General features: G+C 38.6%; 1 protein-coding gene across 4 annotated transcripts in view; it reads left to right on the top strand.

Moving 5' to 3' along the window:
• Positions 1 to 14,869, top strand: part of CARMIL1 (capping protein regulator and myosin 1 linker 1) — a 213,223-nt gene that overhangs the window by 139,371 nt on the left and 58,983 nt on the right. For all 4 annotated transcript variants that reach the window (XM_068396150.1, XM_068396151.1, XM_068396153.1 and 1 more), the window contains exons 21-26: positions 298 to 470; positions 2,841 to 2,909; positions 7,357 to 7,450; positions 9,716 to 9,814; positions 12,269 to 12,397; positions 12,569 to 12,700. In XM_068396150.1, the coding sequence (XP_068252251.1) occupies positions 298 to 470; positions 2,841 to 2,909; positions 7,357 to 7,450; positions 9,716 to 9,814; positions 12,269 to 12,397; positions 12,569 to 12,700 (696 nt within the window). The remainder of the gene's footprint in view (positions 1 to 297; positions 471 to 2,840; positions 2,910 to 7,356; positions 7,451 to 9,715; positions 9,815 to 12,268; positions 12,398 to 12,568; positions 12,701 to 14,869) is intronic.

The raw sequence follows: 14,869 nt of genomic DNA, 5'->3' as shown, positions 1-14,869 counted from the left end.
CTGTATTCTGTACTTAATAGGACACAGAAAACTGGAGGCACTGTCACCTAAAGATAGGGTTTTTTTCAGGATGTTGCAACTTAATCTGTGTGTGTGTGTATGTGTTTGACACCTGTGCTGTAAGTTGTTGACTCCCTATTTATCATGTGTTGTAGGATCTGCAGCAAACACAGAAATAACTTATATGCTTACTGCCGTCTCTAGGAGTTTGAGGAACTTGAAACTTCTTTTGGTTGATGTTTGAAGAGTTATTGCATTATCAGTTGCTGTTACCAGTGCCTTTTCTGTGCTCCACAGCCTCTGCAGTCATTGTCCCTCGCAGATTCCAAGCTGAAGACTGAGGTCACCATCATTATTAATGCCTTGGGCAGCAATACTTCTCTTACAAAAGTGGATATTAGTGGAAATGCCATGGGAGATATGGGAGCAAAGATGCTGGCAAAAGCCCTACAGATAAACACCAAGCTCAGGTAAGGGGAATGTATTTGCAATAAAAGATAGAATGGCTTAATAATACTGAAGTTGTTGGATTATTCTCAAGCTGTTTCTCTTCAGAACCCTTCTTGGCACAGCCGCTTTATAGTGTCTCCATTTGCAAAGATTCTCATCCTTTTTTCTTAAAAAAAAAACAAAAAACAAAAAACAAACCAACAAAAAAAAACAAAACAAACAAACGAACAAAAAAACCTTGAGAAGCAAATTGTCTCTGCAGAAACATTTCCGTAACTGAAACTGGAGAAAATTACATTTTCTAAATTTAAACAGAAAGATCTCTTGTTGTAACAAGAGAGCTCTAAATTTCCTAGAATCATAGGAAGAAACATTACCTTGTTATAGAGCTCTGGATGTCATCTAATCCAATGTCCTTCTCAAAGCAGGGCCAACTTTAAAGCTATACGAGGTTGCTCAGTGCCTCGTCCAGGCAGATTTTGAAGATCTTCAAGTACAGGGATTCTACAGTGTCTCTGGGAACCATGTTTCAGTGCTTAGCCACTCTCTTCTGTTCTGCTCTTCTCTCTTTTCTACTGGAGGCCTTCTCAGCAGAGAAAATTCTGGTACTTGTGTGGGAAACTAAAGCAAATTATTCTTTGTCTTCTGGAGTATCAGTTTGTAGGAGAACTAAGAGCATGTGGAATTCAGAATGGGCAGCAGCATGGACCATCCCCCCTTCCCCTCTCCCCTGCCTACAGTGCTGATGGACCTTGGCATCTCTTCTTTGCAACTTCATCTGCCTGACAACTTCAGTGCTTGTTAGCACATGTCTGGCACTGATGGCTTGAGAGTATCACTTTTTTTCTGTCCAGCATGTGATTAGCAAACAGTAAAACCTTCAATTGGCATGAATCTGGATGGGGACCTCTAAATATGTCACCATCATCAGGAAAGCTTATCGTCACTCCTCTTGTCAGACTGTGCAGATGAACCTTCCTCAGTGTATTGTCTGTGTGAAGAGACCACTTTGTGCTTGGTCTCCAAGCATTTATTCCCTGGAGGATAAGAAATACCCCAGAACAGTCCTGGCTATTTTGTTCAGAAGCCGGGATCCTGGTCTTTGTGTTGCCCAAACTAAATGTTGAAGATGTCAAGAAAACACTGGAGAGGTGGCTTAGGTTTATTGAATGTGTTAACCTGAAATGACCACAGTACCTGAAGAAATAAAGCCTTGATGACTTTCAGGATGGCACACTGAAATGTTCCACAGTACACTGAATGTCACAGTTGACATAATGTCACCACAGTCTGTGGTGTGATTACAAACTGAATAACGCAATGATAACTAGCTCTGCTTAAAAGGTTATAACATCACATCCAGGTAGAAATATAAACACACTTTCCAGTGACAAAAATATCCAAGATATGACCCTAAGCATACCTGATCTTTGCAGAGTGGGAGTAGAGTCAACCTTCCTCACTTCCTTACCTCCATCATTCCATCTAAAAAACCAAGGGGTAATTCTGCAACAGCAGAAGGGTGTCAATACCTGTGAAGCCCTGCCATCTGTCTTTTTTTTTCTTTAACACCAGAAATCTTTGTTCGTTTTTGTGCCTTTTTTTTAAGAACAGCTACAACTACTGCTCTTGCACAAGCAAGATTTATCCGCTTTACTGTCTCTTCTGACTACTAATGAGATCTTTGAGCACGTGTTCACAAATTGCCAGGCAGTCTGCTTGAGTGGTCTAAATTGGGGGAGGAGGGGGGAGGCCTGATCACTCATCACTATTGTGTATTGAAAAGAGCTGCAATTTATGCACCTGACTTAATGGCTTGTACTGGCAACTAGTTATGTTGCATGTGGAATCATAGGAACTGTGTGATGAGCTAGTACAAGATTGAATATACAATAGCCTGCAGATTTTGACCACCAATCAGCATGGATTTTTTAAATACCTTTTTCTAGAACTGTAGCCATATAGCCAATGTGGCACGGAGATTGATCACTTACTGCAATTTTGGTTTTTTTCAGTGTGGGCCTGGGAAGCAGACGTTTGAACTTTATTTTTGATGCTATTCCTGGAAAAAGCTGAAATTTTATGTCAAAATCTTTCTATTAACTGTATTTTAGAAAAGTTACATTTTTATGTTAATGATGGAAAATATAGTACAGAGTCCCATTTAAAGGAAGGGAAACTGAATTTTCTAGTATCTTTGTCCCTAATTTCTGTCATTCAAGGTTTTGGCATATAACCAAAGACAGGTTTTTTAAAAGTTGCCTTCAACTGTACAATTTTGAACATACAGCACTGTGTTATTTCAATATGCAAAGTTTCAATACAGATTTATTTGGTGGTCCTTGTTTAACTTTTTTTTTTTTTCCTTTCTTCTCCCCACCACCTTTCAGAACTGTAATATGGGACAAGAATAACATCACTGCGCAGGGCTTCCAGGACATAGCTGTGGCACTGGAAAAGTAAGTTCTCAAGCAACTGAATGACTGATGAAGAGGCCAAAGACTTAGATCCTGAATGATGTGAGCAGCTGCAGCTCTCATCGTAGTCGATATGATTTGAAGATGCTGAGTGCTCTCAACTTTAAGCATCAGGGTGCTTAATGTAAAGGAAAATATATGACTTAACATCCTTCAAAAGGATGGGAAGAGGCTCTGTGGCTCTTTCATCCATACTCTGCTATCAGCATTAAGGCCATTGAGTTCTGCTGTTAGCCTTAAAATCTGGATTTGAGAATATTTTCTATTTTCTTCGTTCTCTTGTGTTGATAGCATGCAGAAATTCTATTCTAGTCAGTGAATGAAGCTGTATATAATAACAGAAAATTACTGAAGCATGCCTTTGTGGTCTGACTTTTTTTTTTTTTTTCCCCCCAGCAAGTTGAAACTAATAGTGATGATCTCAGGAACTGCAGTTGTTCATCGTAATCGCTGTGGTCTGGGTCATTTTGCTTCCCTGGGCTTACCCACAGTTTCAGCCATTACCAGTGATAGATGCTAAATGACTTTAATGTCTCTCCATCTCCATCACATTTCTTTATATGTTATTACTTTTCTTAAGAGGGAAAAATTGCAGATTTAAATTAAGCAGCAGTTGCAGTTGCAGTTGTTTCACGTCATTAAATCCTGTGAGATGAGCAAGGGCTCTCTTTAGAAGGTGAAGGTTATGTACAATTGCTAGTTTCTAGAAAAGATGTCTTGCAAAACTGTATAGCTACTTAGGGGAGCATCTTAACCCTCAGAGGGGTCACGAGGCTAGAGTTTATAAAGTTACTTGTTTTATGAAACTGATGTAGTTTATATATATGGTTTCAAAATGAATTCAGTTGCACTGATGGGGGAAATTATATAAATGATGTCTAATTAAGCAAATAATCTTGCAGTGATTCCATTGATAGTAGGGAATAATAAATTGCAAAGGTTATTTGTCAGCTTGCAGACATTTCTCTGTTAGAGAGCAATAGCATGTACATTTATAAGAAAGTCTGGTAGAAAGGAAAATATACTTATTTTCTGGTTAGCATCAACTTTACTTTTCTGTTCTGAAGTGCTTGGATAAGTAAACAGAAAGGAGGGCGAAATCCTAAGGCAAAAGCAAATCATCTAAGCAGAAAAAAAAGAAATGCTACAGATAATTGTGTGACATTGCACTTTGCTGAGGTGAAATCTCATTTATTTAGCTTGGAAGCTGAGGTCATTGTATGTCTCCTCTAACATTTTAAAATTGCTAAAACCATTGATAATGTCACAGATTAAACCGCAAGCAACAAAGGTTTAAACTTGCCAGAGATGGACTGTCAATACTGGCTGAAAACAATTAGCCTTTAAACAATCCATCTCGAAGACATATTGAGAACATCCTGCACCATATGTTTCCTAAAAATACATGAAACCCTCAATATTCTGTAGCAAAGAATTGTAGCTCAAAATGGAATGAAATATGCTGAAGATGCTTGGGGGTATGTGTGTTGTGTGTGTTGCTTTGATTTTGTTCTTAAGAAAAATGATCGTGTAGTAAACCACAAAAAAAGAAGAAAGCTAGACTTTTATAGTATGATGAGGAGGCCAAGGAGAATTGGGAGGGATTGTAACAGACTTTAAAACAGGCTGAAGTAATCTGAAGATTGTTTTTTCCCTTCCTTCCAGCTTTTCTTCTTCTGCTTTAAGTTGTGTGAAAATGTTCTTTCTGCAAGGGAATTCCAGGAGCTTAGCTGTTGGCAGAGTTGCTCCAAGGTTGTCCCAGCCAGCTGACATGAGATGCTGAGAGGACCTTCTGTAGAGTCTGGTACAGGTGTCAGTTCAGGAGAGCATTTGAGAACAGTGGGCATCCTGTTCAGCCTGGCTGTTAAACAGGGTTTTGTATCTCAGTAATTTTGATATGGAAGTGAGCATGTGCTTGCGTCCTTTGCGGCCTAGAGCCCACTCTGTTGTAGAACTGTACAGTATTGCCCCATATTAACTTCTAGATTTTTTTCTTTTTCTGTATGGACAGACTGAAGAAATAGCACAAGTTCTAAAATCTGATGGGAAATACTGGGATTTGTTAGAGACATTTTCAGTGACATGAAATTCACATACCCAGGCCTGCAAAACAGATGTCTTATTCCTGGTTTTGAAAAAACATAGGCAGTAAAATCATCTCTCTGCAGCACAGAGTGTATGTCATGAATGGAGCAGAAGTTATTACAAGGGAAATAATGTGTAATGAAATGTAGGACTGTTGTCACATGTGCTGTATGTAGATGGAGGTTTTTGAGACATCCTTTCCAGTCTCTGAGTGCCTCTCTGAAATTTAACATCCTTTAAACATAGGCATTTTGCTGAGAGTATTAATGCATTATGAAATTACTGAATTATTGAGTTGGTAAAGAAACATACTGCATTACAAGAGACAAGCGGAGTGTTAATAAAAAGAAGAAAGGAGGCATATTTTAGACTTCAAAGGAAACAGAGAAAAATGAAGTGTGAAGATAAATGTTCCTCTGATGATCGAAGTTGAAAAGTGAGCTTTAAATTCTTGATTTTTTTGCCCCTAAGAGCTGGTTAGTTCTTAGATGAAAATAAAGTAGCATTCCAATACAATGCTGTCTGTCTGGAAGGAAACCAAGTACAGAGCCTTCCTTAGGGGAGTGATCTTTTGAAGTTCTGCCACTGTGACTGTGTGTCCATGAGGTCTCCTTGCCTTTCATTTTTCACCCTTCTTCTCTGTGTGTGTCTGTGTGTGTGAGGGAGGGTGCACCAAGCCTTTGACTTAATTGAATTTAGCATATAATTACTAGCATGAGAGCTGGCAATTATAGATTTCAATGAATGTGATGTATTAAATGTCAAACAGCTACAGAGATCCTTGGATATCTACCTTTGTTTCTTTTTAACTAAGTAAATACCCCACCTGCCAGGTTGTAGGCAATCAGCAAGTTCTGTAATTACTGTCTGTCTTTGAGCTTGGTATCTTTGACATTTAAAAATGGTCCCCATGCTGGTGGACAGCCAGTTATTCTCTGTTTAGTATTACATGAGAACACATAACAGAGCCTGTATAGTAGGCACAATACTTTTGAAGGATACGACAACTAGAAAGAAACGTTAATTTTCTGGCTGTGATGCAGTAGGCAGTTGGACACTGTGGAAGGACTGTGGATGGACAGGGACCTTGCTGACTCCATGTGAGTAACTGCCTGCCACTGACAGCTATACATCAGCATGTTTACATTGGGGAAGCGTAGAAGTCTTCTGTTATCATTTAATGTAAAATGTTGGGTGGTATCAATGAGGAATCAGTGTGTTTGGCAGTTCAAAAGACCTTCAGAGTGGTGTTCTGTGTGGCTAAGCAAATGGTGGGATAGGAAGTGAAAGAACCTTGGAGTTTCACAGTAGTTAATGACTCTTCTATTGGAGTTAGTGCATTTAGTGAGGGATGGGTCCACTGAAGTCAATGGAGTTGACTCAATTGAAATTGTCAACTTTAAAGTGCTCAAAAGTAGAGGGTTCCAACCATATAAATGAAACTCTGGATGGAATAGGAACAGGTGGTTAGTGGGACGTTTGCAGGCAGCCGAAGGAGAAGGAAGAAATGTTTGCAGGAAATTAAGGATAATTGAAAATAGGCAGAATAATTTTCTTTCCACTTTTTAAGAACTTCTTAGTCTTTTTTGCTTTCATTTATTCAAATCTGAAGGTGTGTGGACATACCACTGCATACAGCGTTTTAGGTTTACCTGTGTGATGCTAGCCAAGTTATGTTCTCAGAGCTTAAATACAATTTTGAGTCATGACCAAAACCCTATCTTTATTCTCATATTGCAGCAGATGGACAAAGCTACAGAAATATTTTGCAAACAAATAAGTAAAATGCAGGGAGCAATTGTTTGTGTAAAGCAATGTGGAGATGCTACACTTGTTTTGTCAGCTTTTATTAAAAATTCAGTAAGTGTCTTCAAATTGTTTTAAACACAAGTTATTAAATCTGAATTTTCAAAACTCAGTCTATTAGCCACTATCTATCTGTTACTGAATATTTCCATTTAGACTTAGATCTGGTAGAATTGCCAGCAGGCACTGACACTCCCTCTTCTGTTTTGATATGGGAAAAAGTAATCCAACCCCGTGCACAAAGATAGAGAGGACAGCTAGGCCTTTAATTGACAGCCACTGGGCGCTGGCTGCTTAACTGCATTTTGCGCTTTCTAAAATCTCCACCTCTGTCTAGTGGCAAAGAAGAATTGGGAGCAAAAAGGAACACGCATGTATCCAGTTAGTCCACTTACAGATGTGAAAAATACATTCCTAGTACCTTCCACGGGCAAGCCAGATGCATCTTATTTCTCCCTTCTAGTTTATTCTTCATAAAGAGATACAGTAGTTAGGTTAACTTTTACTATTAAGAATATTTTCTTTTATTTTTCTTTAGGAATTATACTTTGAGATTCATGCCTATACCAATGAATGATGCTTCCCAAGCACTCAAAACAAACCCTGAGAAAACAGAAGAGGCACTGCAAAAGGTATTGCATATACTGCCAATGTTCAGAAATGAAACCACTAAAAATAAAGTAGTAATTTTAACTGCCTGTGATTTCTTGCTTGGATGAGTAAGAATTCTAGGCTAGATTCATTGATCGTTTGATTTGCATGGACATATACACGGTAATCAAGTGCTGCGGGAGCACGTAAGGCTTTTTATTCCAAAGAGTGGTTGGAGTAAAGGGTGATGGAATGCAGTGGTGTAGTATCAAAAGGTCATAACTAACTAAGACCTTGTATTGCTGTATGCATAACTGTGAAAGGGAGAGTTGGAATCTGGCATGTTTGCTACATATGTGCTTGTGCTTATTTCTGTGTGCAGAGAGTTATGGGTATGCATTTTTTATTTTGACATAAAAAGTGCAGTCAGCACTGTACAAGACAAAGGATGCCCTTTAATTTGAAGGAGGATAAAAACATTTGCTGCCTGTGTTTTATATTGTACATATAAAATTCACACACTATGTTACCCTAAATAAGCAACTGCACCAACATGTTCTTTTGGATGAAGAGGTGTTGACAGTATCTGTAGCTGTTCCACTTGCATGAGTTATAAAACTCCCAGATGAGTTTTAATATAGTAAATCTTGTGAACTCCAAATGAGCCTCCTGCTCAATCAGAAGGCATACAGTTCACATCTCTTTAATGAGTAGTTTTTCTTCAGCCAGAGTAAGGTCATAAAAAACTTAGAAATAGTTCTTACAGATAACTGTGATTAAAAAACAAATGTCTATGATCCTTATTAGTAAAGAAATTTTCAATAAAGTGATTCTCACGGGGAAAAGTGCTGGTAGTTAGTGCATTTTGTTTTGATGCATGAAAATTATCTAAATTCTGCTTTAAAAATCTGAATTGTGGTGGATGGACATATTTCTTACATCTTGTTTAATATATTTGTAGATAGGTTCATATCTAGAATGACAGATGCATCTCTGAAAAAAATATCGTGAAGCTTCTGGCCACAGGGATTTAAATTCTATGTGTTAATTAGGCATTGTGTACAAAGAGCAATTTCTTTTATTCATTTCAAAGTTGCTAAAACAGTTTGGCCCTGAGTTTGTTTTAACATGTGTGGTTCAGGCTTTCTTTACACAACACAAGGAAGTTCTCTCCAAAAAAATGTAACAGTCTGTGGAGCGGTACTGTGAACACAGCTAACTCCATGCACGCAGGAATGCATGCCCGCATGGACTGTGCTGTCATGCCGGGTGCAGGGACATCTGAACTGACTGACTGATGTCTCGGGAGGGTCCGTAAGCTTCATCATACCACAGCTTGAGTACAGTGAGAGTGCTCCTGGCCCTGGTCCGGCACCAGATGGACATAGTAGCTAACCTCCTGAGCTCCGGTATCTCTGCAGCATGCTTTACTTACAGTGTGGGCAAACTGGAAACACCCTGCATTACCATGGGGGATGGTCAGACTGTTCAGTTCTTGCTGCTGATGCAGGTTTAGAGGTGACCATCAGTCCCTGTTAGTCTCTGCCTCACAGCTTGCTGGCCACTCCACCCATCCTTTTCCCCGCTCTTCCTTTCAGACCAGATCCATCACCTTTGATGAACTTTAAACAGTTTACTAGTAGGGTTTTTTGACTTGACTAAGTTTGATAGAGCCAGGTTGGGGAGTTATTCTATGTGCCATTAAGCTGGCTGATGGTAGGTGCTTACTGCTGGTGACAGTTGTGGTGGGCTGTGACCAGCAGCTGTGGGTAGGAATCACTTGTCTTTGAAGAGCACTTATGTACTGCTTAGCCTTAAGTGACTTTTGAACTGAGACTTCTGTCAGTTAGGCACTTTTAGATATTTTATCTTCTCTCCAGACTGTACCGCTATTTCAGTCTGTGTCTTTGCAGTGGGCCAAATGTCTAAAAGAAAAGAATCATCTATCTTGTGTCATCATGGTCTCTACAACAACACTTTATGGATAGAGTCTCTTTAAATATTTCTCAAACCTGGATCTACTCCTTTGTCAGCGTAACTTACTAAATTGTTCAAAGTAGAAGACTAATTCAGAAAACACTGACAAAAGCACAGTGTTTAGAGATGTTTCACTGGTCAGTGAGTGAATGAATATTGGCCAATGTGATTATTAAGCATTGAGACACACAGAATAAGGTTTGCAGATAACAAATAAACGCTTAGGCAGTTTTTCCTGTCAGTCCCCATTTCTGATACGACGGCAAAATTGAAAGAAGATTACAATGTGGAGTGTCGAATCAGTTTCCTAATCTGGCTTTGTTTTTCAGATAGAAAACTACTTACTTCGTAATCATGAGACCAGGAAGTACCTACAGGAGCAAGCGTACCGGCTGCAGCAAGGCATTGTCACTAGTACCACTCAGCAGGTGAGAACTTGTTCATTACTGGTACTTCTTGGTGTCTAAAATGTGTCTTGGGACAGAGTTCTCTCTCATTCTCTCAGAGTAGCTTAAAGCAAGATTTGCCTTGTGGGTGATACTTCGTTTCTCAAGAAATAATAACTATCAATGATAATATTTTTGGAAGGAAAAAAAGCTTTTGTGAGAGGGAGGTCTTAAGTATAGTAGTACTGTGTAGAGAAAGACCTGAGCTATTGCTGGGTGAACTACTGTTGGAACCAGGAACAGTTCAGTTCATTTGTGCTCTCGAGTCTGACTTTTCAGCAGGCTCTCATCAGTGTGACAAGCATAATCATAAGGCTGTGCCAGTTGTGGTGTCTGAGTGAGTTCCAGTCTCTCTGCCTAGCATTGAGCAACCATGTAAACATGCTCTTGGGTACCACCACAACAAATAGCTTTAGAGAGCCAGTCATCATCTACCTTACACCTTCAGAACAGTGGGTGTCATGGGAAGGTTTACTTGGAGGGAGCAAAGGAAGATAGAAGTCTTCTCTTCTCCTTATAGTCTTGACAGCTGAAAAGGCTTCCTGTCTAACACAGCCCAAAATATTACTTGAAGCTGGGAAGCTTTTCTGTTTTGCCATTAGGTTTCCTAAATGCCATGTGTTCTTTTTTTTTTTTCCTTTCTCTTGAGAGGACTACAGGCATTTTCTGTGGTAGCTCACCATTTTCTCTGTTCCACTGCCTTTCTTTCCGGTACCCATCAGGGCTGTTTTAAGCTGCAGTACAACACAGAAGCAAGGTGGTGTGAGCAGAATAAAACTTGTCACGGCTTTTGTCTTAAATTTACTTCCATGTCTGTTTGCACCAGTTGTGTTCCCATGCAAATGGGAGACTCAAGCAAACAGGAGAGGAATATCTGTTTTGCTCTTCAGCTGAGTCAACGAAATATCTCTCTGTTCTCTGCAACTTTTTTTGATGAATTTTAATTTGATGTGGCCTTTTTCTACCTGTGTTATTAAAATGTAATGGGACAGAGTTTTATTACTAGAACCTGAAATTGTACTCTAACCTCTCGACAGAGAATATGGTACGTGGAGATGTGCTGGCACTAAAAACTGCAAGAACAGCATCGCTTTATTTTATTTTAGTAGTTTATCTGTTCCAATGCTACCTTTTTTTCCCATGTTAATAATCTCCATATGAATTAAGTTTAGGTCTTTTTATAGCTTGGTGGTTTTAGTTGTGCTTTTCTCCAACAACCACACACACATCAGATTTCAGTAAATGTAATTTATTGTTATTTTGAAAGTAGAATAATACTACTCATTTCTATATTAAATTGTGTACAATAAGGATGGATTTTAAAAACATTTTTAAAAGAGGGATGGAAAAGATTCTCTAGTTAGTATGGTGGAATTGCATTATTATTCCCAGAGTGTATTTTTCCTTTTTTTTCAGTCCAGATGTCCCAGTGAGGCTTTCCACTGTACAATAATTAATTAGCTTTTTGTACTTCTACAAAAAAAACACCCAAAACCCTTTGAAGAGGAAGAGTCATGTGGAGCAGAAAAGGAGCATGCTGTGAAGTTATTTCAGTTCTCCTTGCTAATGATATAAGATGCTAGAACTCTAGGTTTTGTATGATGATGACACATGCACTTAGATGTTGTTGCAAAATGTCAGATAGCCAGTTCTAATGAATGTTACGTGGGCTGATAAAGACTTTTAACTATTATATCTCCCTGACTCATATATCTTAATCAAAACTGACTATATGTCAGGAATTCTCACTGGTTTGTCTTCTAAGGATAGAGATATACCACCTGCCCTGTATTTGCAGCATGTTGAATGACTTCTGTTGTAGATACAGATTAAGTTCAATTTATCCCACTGTGAAAGGTCTGATGGAAACTTCTGCTTTGGTAGTTATAGTTCCCTTGCAAATAGGAATATTTACATTTTGAAAGAATACCGCAGAAGCCTGCACAATTGCATTTTGCTTAGACAGGAGAAATCTCTGTTGGTGTTTGTTGAATGGTTAGTGACAGAGCTTTCTTTTACTGTCTGAACTTCTTAACAATTCAGGGACCTTTAGAGCTAAGTGTTAGATATATCGACAACATTTTCAGCATTAAACTTACTTCAAAAAACAGAACAACATTTGAACTGGATAACTTGTGGGTTATTTGCAGTTATCTTGGAGGTAACTGTGGGGGAAATATTCCAGAGCATTTTTTTTTTTTTTTAATGGTAAAGTTTTATTTATTTTTCCAATGTTTAGGTGTGTCTTTATGAGATATAATGCTTTCCTTCAGTAACATTGATGTATCTCCAAGCTCTAATCATACATTTCCAGATTGTTGTATTGTCACTACAAATCTCATGATGCTACTATTGATATGCTACCTGGACTGAATTTAATTGGTGTTTGACCAACATTCTGATGTTTTATCTTTTGTATTTCTTTTGTTCAAGTAGATGATTGACAGAATATGTGTAAAAGTGCAAGATCATCTCAACTCTTTAAGAAACTGTGGTGTGGATGCTGTACAGGAAGATGTTAAATCTGCAGAACGGCTTATGCGGGATGCTAAGAACTCCAAAACAGTAAGCCTTTCCCAGCATGCTGGTAGTACTGAGAGCAGTTCAGTGTGTGCTTGCAGCTTTTCTCATTTTGGGAGAAGATCTCTTTAGCAGAGAGATTTCCTCCTATTTGTCCAGATTTGAAGACCGGTAGTGATGAGCCTACTTTCTGAAGATATTCTTTCTGTCTTACAGCTCTTACCCAATCTGTATCACCTTGGTGGAGCATCTTGGGCAGGAGCAAATGGTTCACTCTCCAATCCAATCCAAGAGACACTTGAATCCATGGCTGGAGAAGTCACAAGGGTTGTGGATGAGCAACTTAAGGTCTGTGGATAGATGTGTTACCATCTCTGACATGCAGAAATAACTAAATCTAATATCTTCTGTTGCTAAATGCAAATGTGTCACACTTTTTTTTTTTTACGTCTCAATATATTTGTACATAAGCTATCTTTTCATTATTAGTTTCTTCCAACTTGTGCCTTGTTATCTGGATACTTGCCCAATTGGAATGAAAAAAGGTGTTTTAGTGTTTGCAGTGGGCAGAAGGAGCATATACTGTTTATTATCATCTTATTTTATCTTCTAGAAGGGGAAAACATATCAATTGCTCCTTAGGCCCTTAATAAAAGCATCTCTCAAGCACCCTAAAAAGTCTCATGCCCTGGAGAAAAGTACTCACTAGTTAAGGTATCCCACTGGAGTGAAAGCTGCTTTTCTGTAGACTTCATTGCAGAATTTTTTCCTAGTGACCATTTTTGAACCTGGTGCAGAATTTCAACTTTAACTATTTAGCTTGGATAACTTGTATGTATTGAGAGTGCCCCAAGAATTAGTACAGGCAGCTTTACAGGAAATCTTTTCACAAGTTGCCTGTCAAACCTCAGTTCTTGAAATAGATGTCATTGATCTGTAAATATTCTCACCTGTGTGTTCAGCTAGCTCTTGCTGAGAAACTTCTGCCTTCCACTATGTTAGATCTTACTGTAGAATAAGCAAGGAAGAGTCATCCATACAGCATGTGCGAAGGTATCAGTCCAGGAAGAAGTCAAGGTGGGGGAACTTTAGCAACTGTTGGGATCTGTACGGAGCTTCTAGGCTATTATTGGGACAGGAATAGTCAGGTCAGCCCTTCAGGCAGGGCTCATGCACTTAAGTAAGTCCTGTGCATTTTGGAGAGTCTTATAGAAGGGGAATAAAAAAAGCCTCTTCAGCATTTGGAATGTTATTTATAGTTCCTGGCATAAGATTGCATTAAAGGGTGTTCCATTTATGCCTTTACACATTTACAGCAAAAAGCACTTTAGCTCAACCATTCTAACTTTCACATTTGCTTTTGGTTTATGTGGCATTAAAGTTTAAGTGCCTTACAAGAAACTCTAAAGTCATAATGCTCTTTGTATATTGTAACACTAATTTTTATTAATTTTACACTCAAAGCTGAAAGGTTTTCCTTTAAGTTCTACGGTGTTGTACTTTGCATGAAGGAGAAAATATTGAATGTGTATTAGGATTTTTTTTTTCTAGTTGTTCAGGAAATTCAAAACATCCTATGCAGTTTATTATTTGTGAAGATAGATAAGGGAGCTCACATAAGTACAGCTCTTTTTGTAATTGTGGAGGAAACACATCCTATGTGCTGTAAGTGGAGTTTTGATTTTTAGCTTCCATAACAACCAGAGCCTGATTCTAGAAAGAAGTGTTTGGAAATTGGGTAAAGTCAATGAATGCTTTTCAGGCAGATAAGAGGGTTTGTTTTTTTTTAACCTCAAAGAAGGGAAGAGAAGGGAAGGAAGAAGTTAGAATAAGGAAAAGCAACATCTTGGAGTAAGTTGAGTTGGTCAAAGGAGAAATTATAGCAAGGCCCTTGCATTTCTCCTCTTCTGCTGGTGTCACTGTGGACACACAGAAACCAGAGATGCTTTATTTGGTTGGCAGAAGCTCAAGGGAAAAATCATAGGCAAGTCAAATGGTGCTTAGACAAGAGAAGATTGTTTTGTAAGGATAAGAGTGCTTGAACTACTCCTCCTAAATTCTGTCCTAGTGCAAAGGGTTTGTTGGCTTCGTCACCTGTTCCATTTTTTCTTTCGATATCATCATCCTCCAGTTGTTTTACTCACTGAATCTTTCTCCTGAATGTTAGGAGTCATTAATTGTGGGCAGGACTTCATTCTCTTCTTTCTGCACGCCTGCTGACTGGCACTTGCGGCCTTGTGACTGAAAGGTTTGCCCCTCCACAGTCAATATTGTTAACTGTGAGCTTCCATCACTGAAAGGTTTTGGGATGGAAGAAGGGGACAGAGAAGGTTTCTGTAGATGTGATAAGTCACATGAAATCAACAGTTATAATCCACCACTAAATAAATTATGTTCAGTTGTGCACTTAAAGAAGAGATCCAAACTCTATTTAACTTTTAAATTGCACATTCTCTGAGTATTTTGAATAAAAAATAATTTTGAAATTATCAGGTAAGGTCTTTAGTTTTTCCTCCT

This window comes from Nyctibius grandis, chromosome 3, assembly GCF_013368605.1.
Source record: "Nyctibius grandis isolate bNycGra1 chromosome 3, bNycGra1.pri, whole genome shotgun sequence".
NCBI lineage: Eukaryota > Metazoa > Chordata > Aves > Nyctibiiformes > Nyctibiidae > Nyctibius > Nyctibius grandis.
This window is presented reverse-complemented; position numbering and strand designations above follow the sequence as displayed.